Here is a 15,554-nt window from a genome sequence, read left to right as displayed (position 1 = left end):
GTAAATGAATTACATTTTTATTCTTTTTATTCTTTAAATGTATTAAACAATGATGCAATCCAGCTAGGGAACTTTGGTTGTTAAACAGAAATGAAAATACTTTAAATTTAAAAAAAACACTATGCCACAGTTAAATTAAATATAAGGGAAAAAAATCACAAATGACTAAATATTCTAATACTGTCATTCTTTCAATCCTTATCAGGTCATGCCCTGAACACAATTTTTTAATTCCACATTAACTTTGGTCTCAATGATGGCATCATGTCATAAAAGTAAATTGACTAAATAGTATCATAATATAATTCCATGAACTGTGTGACTCCTGACAAACTGGGACTTAATCAAGAGGAGGCATAATGAAAAAAATATGAGAAAAGAGAAAAAAGGACTGTGTTCTTGTGATAAGTGCTACTTTGTAAATCATAGAACCATCAATATAACAAATGAAGATTGCAAATGTTCTGCCTTACATCAGAAATAATAGCAGATATATTTTTCACATGTGTCAGCTGTGGAGTATCAGGCACAAGTGTGCACCTGCCTTTTGATTTTTCATATTCTTCTTTATAATGGACCTAAAGAGGATAAAAAAATGGGTTAAAAGAGGGAATAGAGAATAAAAGGAATTTTATTATGACAGGACCAAAGAAGAAAAAAGGAATATAACCTTGATTAATAATTCCTTATTAAAATGAAAGAGATGGATGTTTAATATAATTTAATTTTAACATTTTTTTTCCATAACTACAAGACCACCCAAGTTTAGGACAGCTAACAGATTTTAAATGACAGGAAAACTCATATAGATACAAGCCATGAAGTATTCATAATTATGGCCATTTTATCTGTGTCACTGAAGCATTTTGCTGCAGTGGAATAGCTGTAAGGGGATTACCCTAATATTAAATCATGCATATAATGTGTCCCTTGAAAGAAGGAAACCTAACTTCATGGGATTCTCTTTCTTTGTTTACCATTCTATTAGCACAAATCACAAATCTTGAATAAAAATATGATTTGTATCAAATAGAGTGGTGCACTAACAGATGGAATAATTATTGAAGGAATTAATCTTCCATTGCAACTGACATGTCTTTAAAGCCATTAGATGCTTGCTACTGCAATGATAACTGGGTATGGACTGATGAGCATTTCTCTTTTTTCAATGTAAGAAATAAATCCTCACTCAAACTTTCTGTTTCCTCTGCAGCACTGCCTGCAGCAGATGACAGGAGGGTTCAAACTGGAAGACAATATTGCAACACCACAGCTCAAGCCCCACCCGTTCAGTATATTCATTAGCATGTTGTTTATACATACAAAAGAGGCGAAGCTTGTGCTACCACACCGATTTCATCATTTTGACATAAGTAACAAAATGCTGCAAATGTGACATTTGTCCTTGAGGTACAATGCATTAGTATTACTATTCAATGACAATGTATTAATTGCAGTGCTCTCACAGTGGGGGGGAGAAAATCAAGGCATATTTTAAATTCACCTCTAGATTAGTGGTGAACTTTAAAGAAACATATTTTGCCCTGTAGCTAAAATCTACCCCCTTCAGAGAATAAGATGCAACGCTTGAGTCAATGCTAGGAAAAGAGAGGGTAAGCAAGGACATATTAACATTTTTGTGATTGCCACCAAGATTGTGCTGGCTGAAATCCAACAGAGTTCCATTAAGCCAGAGCAAAGAGCTTTGGAAAAAATCAATGGCCTATGGGCAGAAAGCTCTTCATGAAAGGTGATTATTTGTTTCATATTATTCATACTAGTCCTGACAAGCTTCCAATTCTTTATAAGCAATAAACACAAGAACAACAATCACTATCCTACCAGGCTCACTAAAGTACAGAATTATGTGAAGCAATTGCCATTGAAATTAATGGAACATGAAAAAAGGGAAGGAAGAAAGTAAATGCTACTTTAAGTTGCTTATCAAGAAGTTAGCATTATTGTTCCTCTATAACTATTAACAGCTCTGCAATTCAGACTAAGGTCAAAGGTATGTCTTCCTATCCACAGTGATGCTACATTGATGTATTACAATGTCACACTTGCAAGCTCTGTCTTTTCATAGTTGTGATACGACATTATATGCATATTTTATCACTTGTCAACCTCACTCTCCTCTTGCATATGCCTACAAGTAGTCTTCAATTTATGATCACAAATGGACTGGAATTTCTGCCATGTTGGTACAATCATAATGGACCAAACCCAATGTTATGACCACTTTTACCATGGTTGCTAAGTGAATCACCCTGGTTATTAAGTGAATCCAGTTTCCCCAATCGACTTTGTTTATTGGAAGCCAGTTAGGAAGGCCACAGATTCACATGACCACAAGAACATTGTAAATGTGAGCTAACTGCTAAGCACTCAAATTGTAATCTCATAACCATAAGGATTGTGTAATAGTCATACTTTCAAATCAACATTAAACGAATGATCATAAATCAAGAATTACTTGTGAAACTCTGGCTACATAAAGCTGGAGTCGATACAAAACTATTCTCTTTCTTACAAAGATAAATTACAAACAACTCAAAATAGCAAAAAGCCAAAGCAACATTGCGTAAACCAAACAAGGATAATTGACAATCGTGGTTTCCATTTGCTAAAGCATTCCCAATTAATCAAGTAACAATTACTCAATAAAACATAATAAAATTAAATTTAAATTAAAAAGGTTAGACAAAAAAATGAGAGGAATGCATTAATGTCTTGATTCTGCAATATTCATTTGTGGAAAATTATGAAAGAATGTGAATTATTTTAAAATTAATCTAAATAGTTTACTAAAACTTTTAAAACTGACATGAACAACCGTTCTCTTAACTATGTCTAAATTAAGTATATCAATTTAAATCACGATTTAAAATTTTAGATTTTTTTAATGCTATAATCAGAATAAACAATTAAATTAGAAATACAACTGGCCAGAAGGAGATAATATTGCAAAGATCTGAAAGTCAGAATTCTTAAAACACCTAGGAGTATTTTAAATATCTTTCTCTTTAGCCAAAAGGATTCCAATATGCCAATATGTTCTGAATAATCCAGGATAGGATAGGATAGGATAGGATAGGATAGGATAAAGGGAAAGGGTATAAGCCCAATTACAAAATATTAGGGAAAAATACAGATACTTTGAATAATACATTCAAAGTATACATATCTTACCCCATATTTAAGGGGTTCCTAAATAGGCATTTGTAAGTATACTAACATGCCTATCGTCCCTATCACATTTTAATTTTTTTTTTCATTTTGCTTGTCTGAATTTGTAATTTTCATTGACGAATAAATAAAATAAAATACAAAAAACATTTTAGTATCAATTTTGTTCATTTCTTCTTAGAGCAACAAATATATCTGAAGCAATATTTACATATCTAAATCTCAGAAAGGGAGAAGTGTTATCTAATGAATTAAACTAGCACTAAAAATCTTACTTACATTACTTATTATCTCTGTGCATTTTCTTGCAAGTTCCATGTTTTTATCCTCAATGACAGGTTTAAAGAATACCTAGGGGGAAAGTATTTGCAAAAGTAAGTACAAATCAGAAAATAAATCTTTTCACACTTTAAAGAATAGATCACATCCACCTACTCTTACATCCTCCTCTTCTTCATCCTCCACCTCTTCCTCATCTTCATTCTTTGAAGATTCCTGAAAAATCATTCTCATTTTTTGTTCTTTTAGAAAGATGGCAAGGTTCGGTAATGAAGCAGCTTATGCCCTGTACCCTTTGAATTCCTTGTGTCAGTCTGGTCTCATGGCTAACTTCATCTCACTGAGGTTTCTTCCTTATTTAGGCAATACTTGAAAGTCTTATCTGAACAATGTAGCATGAAGTGAAAAGCATCAGATGTCCTTCGGGTAAACATTCTTGAAAAACAGCCTTCCCTAGCTTGATGCCCTTGAAATTTATTGACTCTTGAGCTTCCTATAATTCCAAATAAGTAGAGCCAAAGATTATGTTTGGCATGACATAGGAAGTGACCTCTTTAAAAACAAAAAATATTGTTTTGCAATTAGTTTAAATGTCTGAAGATCTGTTTATAAATTATTAAAATAAGATGGTTAACAAATCATTAGCAATTTGCTAAAGTTGGGACAGGTGGTCCACAAGTTGCAACCATAATTTAGCCCAAAATGTCTGTTGCTAAGCAAAACAAGTGAATTTTGCCACAGTTGTTAAGTAAATCACTGCAGTTGTTATGTTTGTAATACAGTTGTTAATGAATCTGGGTTCCCCATTGACTTTGATTGTCAGAAGGTCATAAAAGGTGATAACCCTGGGACACTGCAACCATCATAAATATGAATCAGTTGCCAAACATCTGAATTTTGATCACATGACCATGGGGATACTACAATGGTTGTAAATGTGAAAAAAGTTCATAAGTTACTTTTTTCAGTGATGTTGTAACTTCAAACTGTCACTAAATGAACTGCTGTAAGTCAAGAACTACCTGTAATCAGAGCTAAATCATTAGATAAGCTTCTTCAGGCCTTTTTTTCTCATAGAACACCCAGAACGGAGTTCCGGCACCTTTTTTGGATGGAACCTTGTAGGGTAGGCAAGGCGGGTTGTATGACGTGTGTGAGTTCTGGCACCTTTTTTTTTTTTTTAGAAAAAAAGCACTGAGTTTATTAATGATCTGCAATTTTTTTTCTCCATTACAGAGAAGAGTTGCAAACCTATAAACAAACATTACTTTACAAATATTTCTAAAAGTGTACTTGAATTGTTCAGTATCAAAGATTATTGTAACAAAAGCTTATTTACATAAGCAATTCATAGAATGCAAGTTTTTCAGAATAACTTTGGTTCTGCAACTGGGACACCTGTTAAAAATGCTAGAATATCTTGCATTGTTATCATAATTAAAATATCAGCTCCGCTGCTCTCTCTCATTCAGATGAAACTGCTAAGTCTGCTTATATTTATTTTATTTTTATTTTTTTGAGATTGGCCTTCAGAATGAAAATATTATTCTAGAAAAAATTCAGTATATGTTAATGTTAACAGTGCAGTAACTTTTTTTTATCCATCTTATACATTCTTCATTTCGCCTCATGATAAATTCAGCAGTTTGCATGTTCATAAGATAGTTGTTCATTAATTCATGGAAGCACTGGATCTTGTTGAAGTAATGTGATATACAATGAACTGAAAAATGTAATAACTAGCAATAATTAGGCAAAAAGTTAGGTTCCCTACTAAGAATAATTTTCAATAAGGAAACATGGTTACCTTGACAACTGGGACAAGATGATAAATATGGCTCTTTTCTTCAGTCTCCTGAAAAACATAACCCTATCTATGCCTTGTCAAATATCTATTTTATAATGTCCACATGACATTCCAAAAGACAACATTGCTGCAACTCTACCATACAGTTAAGATATTAAATGGTTTAAACTGTTATTAGATGTTGACAAAAAATGTACAGCCTAAAAACTATTTGTGTAATTTTTGTTTTTCATCTCCCACTTAGCATGTTTTGTTTTGAAAGTCCTTAATCAAAGTGCATGAAATATTAGATTTCACAGCTGACAAACATCTGTTCAGGAATATATTTGGCATTAGCTTAAGATATTATAAACACCAAAAGTATTCTAACTGACCAGATTTTTTTCTCAAAATGGTGCTCCAAAATTCCTAAAAAGATTAAAGCTGAAGGGAATTTAAACCCCCCCTTCTTTAATGAACCATTTTCCTTTCAAACTTCTATTCCAACGTCTCATGAAACTTTATAGCAGGGATGTGTAGAAGAGGCATTTTCAATGAGGGGGCAAGGGGTTCAAAATGGTGGGCACCCAGCCTGAAATCCAAAGAGTTAAAATCATAAGAGTATGTCTGTCACTTGTTTACATAATTAAAATTGAAAGAAAGGTTTAAATTAGATTTTAAAATGTATGGGTTTACTTTGACTCTTGAAATTATATTGTGTGGTAACGAACTTGTGGACAAAAGGTTTAAAATTTATATTGTAACTGAAAATCATGTACTGTTGGTATTTAACATCTGATAAATTATCAAAGATACATAAATTTCAAATGTATACTGGAAATGTAAATGTAAAGAAAGAACTTTTTACCATCTTTGGTGGAGTTGTAATAAAGCAATTATGGGGTAGGATTCATGTTTTTATACAGAAGATTCTTAAAGTGAATATAAAAATCAAACCAGAGACTTTCATTTCAGTGTTAATGGACAAAGAACTTGAAAAAAATCTGGAACGTTGCTGTTATATATGCTGATTGAAGCAAGAATGGTTTCTGCACAAAGATGGAAAGATATTTTAATACCCACAATGAATGGCTGGAAAAACTGATGGAACTAGCACAGAGGGCTAAATTAACTGCTTTAATCAGAAAAAAGAGCTTTTGAATTTTGTTTCTATTTGGAAACCATTGCTGGTTTTTGTACTTCAGTTGAAAAAAAAAAGAAATTTTGACTTTGGATTTTGCTGATTAGATAGTTTGTTGTTATAGAAATAGCTAGCACATATTAAGTATGTAAAAGAAAAAAGTTGAGACTGTAATGTTACAATTTTATTCTATTTTGCTAAAAAGAGTTGGAAACTAATGGTTTTCTTTCTTTTTCCCTACACTCCTTTGTGCTGAAATTGTGCTTGATATTTTGGTCCAGCCAACTAAACAAGATAGAATAAAAAACATAAATAGAATTTGGACTGTCATAGTGTTTCTAATGCTTTTAAATTTAACAACAAAATCTGAAATTAAAGATTATAAAAGATTTCACAGCTGTATCCGGTTGACTATCTTTAGGCTGAAAATAAAAATTAGGGAATTTTCTAGTACTATAATATCAAAAAGAAAAGGGAATTGGCATAATTGTTTATGCCATGGATACAAGGTATAATGAATCATATTTGGGCTACAGAACACAATGCTAAAAGCAAAAGAAAAACATTTTTACAAAGCAATTACTTAGAAGGCAGCATCATTTTTAAAGTATAGCATTGTAATTATTTAAATTCTTAAAGAACTATAATTGTGGTGCTAGAAATGCATTATTTAGTATCAAGATGTATAAGATACTCTAAGCTAGAAAAGCAAAAGCAAAAATATTCCCAAAAATTTGTCAAAAAAGATAAATATTACATTTATATTTCAAAATATGAAAAACAAAATTGGTTTAATCATAGTAGACTGGGAGAAGCTTTCATGAGGTAGATGAAAAGTTCAGAAGAGAAAAAAAACTAACTAACCTTAGTAGCAGGCTTTTCTGATTACTAAAAATTGTATGACTAGGAGAACAAAAGCCTAGCATGAATATAAAGTTATTACGGTAAAATTAAAAATAAGGGAGAACAGATAAAAAGATATAAAATACAATCCAAAATAAGCTACAAACTAAAAAGATAATAGAATAGATTTTTTTTTCAAACCAGAAGTTTATTTATTAATGTTAACATATTCAGACTGTCACCAGAAAGTTAATTTCCAGGAAAGCTAAGGGCATAACCGGGATGAGCTTTTAGGCTTTTATCACTATGATGATCTCATAGCTTGCCTTTAAGATATTTTTTTTTAAAAAAAAAAAACTAATGCAATGACTGCTTGAATCTGTAACAGCAAACTTTGTGTATTTTTCTAAAGCAAAAAGAGAGTTTTAAATCTCAGCACAAGCCTGAAGTTAATAATCTGTAAATCAAAATGGCATGGGCCTTGCCAGGAGAGTAGAGACGGAAACTAGGGAATCAGCCACATTGGGCTTAATTCTCACTAAAAGAGACGAAATGATAGAAGGTGTTGAAGCCACAGGAATCTTGGGGGAGGGAGTGATCATGCAATATTGGAATTCAACATTATGCAAGCACAAGCAATAGAACATAGTCAAACTAGACTTTTAGAGAGCTAATTTCAATAAACTTCGAGAGAGCTTGGGAAGGATTCCAGCCTAGCATAATACCAATGAAGAAGAAAAATAACAGCTCTCAAAAGAAACCAGCATGGCTGCATAAAGAACTCTCTAATAAATTGAAAGACAAATAGGACAAGTATAAAAAGTGGAAAGAGGGGCACATAGCTAAGGCAGAATATCAGCAAATAGCCTGAGCCTACAAAGATGGAGGAAAGCTAAGGGTCAAAACTAAGGCTTGAGACAAAAGTCAAAAATAACAAAAAAAAAGCTTCTTTCAACATGTAAAAAACAAGAAAAAAGTTAAGGAAATGATTGGTCCATTAGTAAGAGAAAGTGGCAAGAAGATGACAAGCAAGAGAGAGAAAACAGAACTACTTATTTTTTGCATCTGTCTTTACACAAAGGGAAAAAACAGTCCAACCTATCAAAAACAGTACCGTAAAAAAATCCGTCTTTACACAAAGGGAAAAAACAGTCCAATCTATCAAAAACAGTATTGTAAAAAACAGATTAGAAACCCAAGATAGGCAAGAAAATGGTAAGTGAGCACCTATCTACCTTAGATGAGTTCAAATCACCAGGACCAGATGGATTACACCCCAAGGTTCTGAAGGAACTGCCAAATGTAATCTTAGAACCACTGAACTATATTTTTCAAAGAACCTGGAGCACTGGGGAACTACTAGAGGATTGGAATAGAGCTGAAGTAGTTCCCATCTTCAAAAAAGGGAAAAAATGTAACTACAGATGTATCAGCCTGACCTCAATGCCTGGGAAGATTCTGAAAAGATAATCAAGCAACGAATCAGCGAACACTTAGAGGCAAACAAAAACAAACCTAACATGGGTTTGTCAAAATCATGCCAGACAAATCATTTTGCATTTTTTGACCAGGTGACAAAATTAGTGGACCAAAGGAATGCTGTGGATATAATTTACTTGGACTTCAGTAAGGCATTTGATAAAGTAGAACACGATCTACTACTTGATAAGATAGAAAAATGTGGGTTAGACAGCAACACCACCAGATAAATTTGTAGCTGGCTGACTGGCCACACTCAGTGTGTGGTCCTCAATGGAACTGCATCTACATGGAGGGAAGTGTGTAGTGAGGTACTCTAGGCCTCTGTCCTGGGCCCAGTACTCTTCAACATCTTCATCAATAATTTGGATGAGGGATAGATCGGGAACTCATAAAATTTGCAGACGACGCCAAGCTGGCAAGAATAGCCAACACTCCAGAAGATAGGCTTATGATACAGAAGGATTTTGACAGACTTGAACAATGGGTTCTTTCTAACAAAATGAAATTCAATGGTGAAAAAAGTAAGGTTCCACATTTAGACAAGAAAAACCAAATGCACAGTTATAGTATAGGTGGTACCTTGCTCAATAGTAGTAACTGTGATAGGGATCTGAGAGTCCTAGTGGACAATCACTTAAATATGAGCCAGCAGTGTACTGCAGCAGCCAAAAAAGCCAACACAGTGCTAGGCTGCATTAATAGAATCAAGATCATGTGAAGTATTAAAACTGCTTTACAACGCCTTGGTAAGACCATACTTGGAATACTGCATCCAGTTTTGGTCACCATGATGTAAAAAAGATGTTGAGACTCTAGAAAGAGTACAGAGAAGAGCAACAAAGATGATCAAGGGACTGGAGGCTAAAACATATAAGGAACGGTTGCTGGAATTGGGTAGGTCTAGTTTAATGAAGAGAAGGAGTAGGGGTGACATGATACCAGTGTTCCAATATCTAAGGGGCTGCCATAAAGAAGAGGGAGTCAAGCTATTCTCCAAAGCACCTGAAGGCAGGACTAGAAGCAACAGAGGAAACTAATCAAAGAGAAAAGCAACTTAGAACTAAGGAGAAATTTCCTGACAGTTAGAACAATTAATCCGTGGAACAACCTGCCTCCAGAAGCTGTGAATGCTCCAACACTGGAAGTTTTTAAGAAAAGACTGGACAGCTATTTGTCTGAAATGGTATAGGGTTTCCTGCCTGAGCAGGGGATTGGACTAGAAGACCTCCAAGGTTGTTGTTGTTGTTGTTATAAATATGTATACCCAAGATGTTGCTCAAGAATACTTTTATATATATATACATATACATTTACATATACATATACATATACATACACATACATACACACACACACACACACACACACACACACACACACACACACACACATATATATATATTTAGGTTGCTAACAAAGAATAAAGAGAGAACTGGTATAGCTATTTCGAGTTCCGTTAACTCTCTTCAGCCAGACTTACTCTTCTGAGATTCGAACCTGGGCTTATCTGCATGTATACTTTTATATACTTTTATATAAGGTTCTTTAGAACTTTGGATTAACTTGTGTTTTAAAAAATTCTATTCTCCATTCACTGTTCCAATATGGGTGTGCAGAAGCAAAAATCAATAATCAATAATATAATCTTGTGGCACTTATTATGATTCTACATTCTTTAGAACCAGCACTTTTAGATATATACTTATTTTATGATATAGTTGTATTAAAATATTTGGGAGTAGTGAAGGAGGAAACAAGAAAAGAGCCAAGTTCCAATTTACAATCTAAATCAAATTTATGTAATATATAAAGAACTAGGCTGGATTTCCACTAGCCAGGTAAACAGATGCATGAGGATAATAAGCAGCAGAAAAGAGTGTATGTCCTCAGCTATTCTGTACCACTTCTTCAGTACAGTAGAAGAGAACTATTGCATTGCCAGTGTTGAAAGAAGTCCTACTGTGAAACCAAAATGTTTCTGTAATTAGATGTGGGGCATACTACATATGCAAGGACAACTATGCATATGAAGTTACCTTATACATTTGTCATGATATTATCTGCTTTAGCAATGACTCTGTGAATCTCAGATATAGCTTTCCATTGACAACTACCTGCTTTTTTAATGAGAAACATCAGTGATTATATCTCACATAGAAATCATGTCTTCCATGTAAAAGGTTTTATTAAGATCTTATAATAATTCAAAATGATTATGAACATGTTAGAAAGCTTTATGTAACACACTGCACAATTTCAAAGTAGAGTAATTCTGTATTATTTTCATAACACCCACAAGACCCCAATTACAGACCCTAACCTGTATTTTCTGGAAAGCATAATTATGAGATCTTCCTGTAAGCACACAAAACTGAAGATAACTTTGCTTCATAACCTAGTTAAAGCAATATACAATCTCAATGTATGATATCATGAAATATATCATCAGGGTAACAATAGGGTAATAGCTGATTCAGTACTGTTTGATGATTCATGCTCACCTTTCCACTCACTTCTTGACTCTGCCTATCTTGTAACAGAGAAATGTGTTTGAGTTGAAGATATATTATAGTTCTCATTAGATTAAATGAAGATCATTTGCTTTACTAGGAAGTTACTGTTCTTAAAAAACAAAATACTTTCCATTTTTTTGCAGCTCTTTGGCAATTCCTATCTTTGCTGTACCTTTGGAGCACCTTATGAACTAAAATTAGATTTATGATCCTAAAATTAGACTCACACAGCAGCAGTTCTTATTTTGTTACAATTTCTGGGAGGGATGTAAAAAAAATTTCCAGTTATAATGTACAGCATAATATACTGTTTACAATGTTACAAAAATGTGATCAATCAGAAAACACATTTGTATCACTGATATTTATCATATGTTATATATTAAGTGAAATATACAATGGCTGTATTAAAATCTGGAAAGTCAGATTTATTTAGGATTCAGGAATTATTCACTTCTTTTTGTCAAGCTTTTAACTTAATTTTCAAATGGGGAAAAAGTATGAAAAAGAAACAATAAAATTTAAGCTAGGCTATAATATTAAAGGAAAATTGTTATTTAAAAAATTATATACTTAAATAAATATATAAATATAATATTTATATATTATATACATATATAATATTAAACATTTATAAAAGAGCCTGAAAATGTGATTCTTCCGGCAAACTTGGCACTCCAGCTGGGAATCTGTGTGATGACTGAACTGTGTTTAGTTGAACATTTTAGTCCCTCAATCTTGCTTTTATTTATTTTTTAAGAGTTAATGTACACTACCCAGAATCACATGCAGTGAGATGGACAGTCATGTGAATTTTTTAAATAATGAATAATATATTTTACAGATGGTTCATAATCCTTTCAATAATTGCCAAGATAGAAAAAGCATATAAGAACAAATATTGGAAATGCCAAAACAAGTTGGAATAACATATGTACTGATAATGTAAAAAAAACTCAAAAATACTGGAAACAAACTACTCAAAATATTTTTTTAAAAAAAACCCTAAATATAAAACTGAAACTGAAATCACAGATATTTTATTAGGTATAATTCAATTAGGAAATTAATAAATGGAACATAATACTATTGATTATACTGGCAACAATGCTGGAAAAGAAAAACCTTGCAGACAACATTAAATTGGGAAACTAGAATTGATGAATATGCTACAATCAAAATTGACATCTGTAATAGAATTTTAAAATAAAATTCAAGCACCACATTACACAACAAGACAAATTTAGACACCTGGAATATGACTTCTAGGATTTAAATAAAAAGAAGCAACAACCTTTAATGTTCAATAAAAGGTATAGATATACAAATGAAAGGGAAAAGAAGATAGTATGACCATAAAATCTTTTCATAATATTTTTAATCTATATTCAGTAACTATTTTGCTTTTGGCTATTTTTCTTTTTCTCTTTTGATTTTCACTCCATCAACAATAAAAATATTTGTGTTTTTTTAAAAAAAGAAGGGATAAAAGAACTAATTCTGTTACTTCAGCTGAATATAATATTTTTGAACACTACTGTTCTATTGAATAGATAAGTAACTGGGCAACAGATGTCCTACTCATCCTAGAATAATTTATTTTTTCCCCTCCTGCTGTGGCTGTTTGTTCCATGTCACTAATTAATTTCTTTTCTTTTAACTAATATGAAGTATCTCCCAGGTATCAATTAAAATAACTTAAAAATAATTATCACAACAAATTAAGCCAAAATTCGTGCATAAGAAAAATATCTTTGGGTGCAAATATTCCTTAACGTACAATCACAAATGGTTGTGATTTTGGTTGCTATGTCATGAGGCCATAAAACAAGATGTTTGCCAAGCACTAATGCCAACTCAAGCCAGGAAGACATTAGTCTAGACCAGGGCTTTTCAATCTTTTTACCGATTGTCCCACTTTTAGTATACAGCAATATTCGAGTACCATCAGTCACCTAGCAAGGTATCAAAAACTTGATGACCAAAAAAAAAAAAGGAAAAAATTGATAAAGTACAGATAGTTCTCAACTTACAACAGTTCACTTAGTGATTGTTCAAAGTTACAGCAGCACTGAAAAATGTGACTTATGACCATTTTTCACACTTACAACCATTGCAGCATTCCCAGGGTCACATGATTTAAATTCAGATGCTTGGCAACTAATTCAGTGTCCCAAGGTCATGTGATCCCCTTTTGCAAACTTTTGACAAGCAAAGTCAATGCTGGGGGCGTGGCCAGCTCAATGTCGCACAGGTCGGGGGCACGTATGGGAGGGCAGGCAGGGGTGTGGGGGAATCCAGGAGTCTCCACTGGAGGGGTGGGACTGCGGTGGGCACCAGGGCATGGTTCACCAGAGGAGCCTCACCATCCCTCTTGGGTCCACGGGGGACTCCCAGACAGTGGTGCAGGCTGCCCAGAGCCCTGGGCAGTGGAGAGCAAATGGCCAGCCCGGCTCCTGAGCTCCTGGGGCACCAGGACCTGCAGCCTAACCCAGTCCAGCCCCATTCCCCCAAGGGGGTGCTCGGCTGTGCTTATCTCCTCCCTGAGGCTGCTGCTGCAGATACTTTCCTAAGAGCTCACAATTCAAGAATACCAATGTTAACCTGGGTTGCTAACAAAATTCTATCTGTGACAAAACAGAACAGACAATTGCTTTCTCCTTTGAACTGGAGTATTTCCAACTAAGTTGCCTCTACTTACTTACTTCCTTCCTTCCTTCCTTCCTTCCTTTCCTTCCTTCTTTCCTTCCTCCCTTGCTTTTTTGTTTTAAGCTGCCAGAGGTGGCAGCAGGCAGACAACGGTAGGCAGAAGCTTCACATTTTGAACCCTGCCCCATCGTTGCCTCTGCACTCACCTCTCCCAGACCTGCACGTGTTTGTGTCTCTATGTGTGTGTTTGTGTGTGTGAGGGCGCGTGCATGCGGGCATGGGCAGGGGTCTCACCCCTTGCAGCCCCACGCCCTCAACAGAGACATTCTGCGATGGCAGGCTGCAAACTAAGGAAAGCTGTTTTTTTGAAGTTCTTGTTTCTTTTTCTCAACATGCTGCTGATCGCATCGCGCTCTGCCCCTCACTCACAGCTCCCATTCCCAGCCCTGTGGAAGGCCACAAGAAGCTCCCATCGCAGATTCTCTCATCTCTCCCATTCTTTTCCTCCCCAATGTCACAGCATTTTACAGCGTGAGGCTGCAAGGAGTGAGACCCCCCCACGCATGCATGCATGGGTGCGCAAACACACACACACACACACAAACACATGTGCAGATCTGGGAGAGGCGAGCTGAGAGCCACACAAAGGGGAAGGGGGGAGGGGAAGGTTCAAATGGAAAGCCTTTGCCCAGAGCTTCAGGCAGCTTAAAAAAATGAATCTGAGAAGTACTCAGAAGGCAGTCCCTTTCCCAGCTCCTTCCATCCTTCCTCTGTTCCTTCCTTCCTCCTTGCTTCTCTTTCCTTCCTCCACGATCAGGAAAGGATGATGGAAGGGGGAGAGATTGCCAGCACTGCCGTGGCCTGTAGCTATCCCACACAGGCAGGGTGGTCCTGGTGAAAGGGAAGTCTGATGGCTGTGAGGCTAGGTCAGCAAGCAGGCGTGGTGCTGATCTACCGATGGGGGCCATAAAAGCCAGAACGCGCTCAGCCTTAGATCCACGAGGTAACCCTGGAGCCAGAAAGGGCCCCCTGCCATCTCTTCCCCGCTCCCTGGGGGTACATGGAGAAGGCGGCAGGCACGCATGCACACTGGCATTCTGGGGGAAAGGAAAGCACATCTCTTAGCTTTTTTCTTCCTCAGTGGTCAGCAGGGATGGCAGGTGCTTGCTGCTTCCTCTTTGGCTCTTTCCCGCCAAAACCTTTTATATCCTCTCCTCTCTTGCCCCCTCCTCCTCCTTTTCTCTTCTGGACATCTCCACCTTCCGGAAGCGCCAATCAGCTGGAACCCAATGCTGATCCTGGTGCTTCTGCTGAACCCCAACAGCCCTGAAGTTCCAGCTGTCTCTTCCTTAGGCTTGTGCAGCACTGCCACCACTTCAGCTCATTCCTCTCTACCCCGCTATTTCTCTAGGATGGTCACGTACCACCTGCCAAGTGCCAAATTACCACCGGTAGTATGCATACCACTGGTTGAAAAGCCCTGGTCTAGACTACAAGGACATTCAGATTGCAATCATATATTGTGCTAATTCAGCAAGTTGTTGTTCCTTGTATAATGACTATAGATTTCTAAGCCACTTTGGCAAAAATTAATGAACATATAAATCCAAATATATACATCAATGGAAAATCATCCATTTATGCAAAATAAAGTCTCAGCTATAAGGCAGAC

At 35.4% G+C, this 15,554-nt stretch overlaps 1 protein-coding gene across 10 annotated transcripts in view; it reads right to left on the bottom strand.

Moving 5' to 3' along the window:
* The window catches only part of NEBL (nebulette), a 241,640-nt gene that overhangs the window by 100,338 nt on the left and 125,748 nt on the right, over window positions 1-15,554 (bottom strand). For 3 of the 10 annotated variants that reach the window (XM_039331489.1, XM_039331492.1, XM_039331494.1), the window contains exons 1-3: window positions 3,625-4,266; window positions 3,469-3,540; window positions 474-578 (exon numbers count right to left, since the gene is read on the bottom strand). The exons of 2 other annotated variants lie outside the window; for them this stretch is intronic. In XM_039331489.1, coding sequence (XP_039187423.1) covers window positions 474-578; window positions 3,469-3,540; window positions 3,625-3,702 — 255 coding nt within the window. In that variant the 5' untranslated portion in view covers window positions 3,703-4,266. Of the gene's footprint in view, window positions 1-473; window positions 579-3,468; window positions 3,541-3,624; window positions 4,269-15,554 lie in introns of those variants that run through there. 5 more of the 10 variants (XM_039331496.1, XM_039331495.1, XM_039331490.1 and 2 more) reach the window with 5 other exon arrangements.

Source organism: Crotalus tigris, unplaced genomic scaffold, assembly GCF_016545835.1.
Source record: "Crotalus tigris isolate CLP2741 ecotype Arizona unplaced genomic scaffold, ASM1654583v1 scf7180000024437.13266115, whole genome shotgun sequence".
In the NCBI taxonomy this organism is placed as follows: Eukaryota; Metazoa; Chordata; class Lepidosauria; order Squamata; family Viperidae; genus Crotalus; species Crotalus tigris.
The sequence above is the reverse complement of the archived record's forward strand: the minus strand, read 5'-3'. Positions and strand labels throughout refer to the sequence as shown.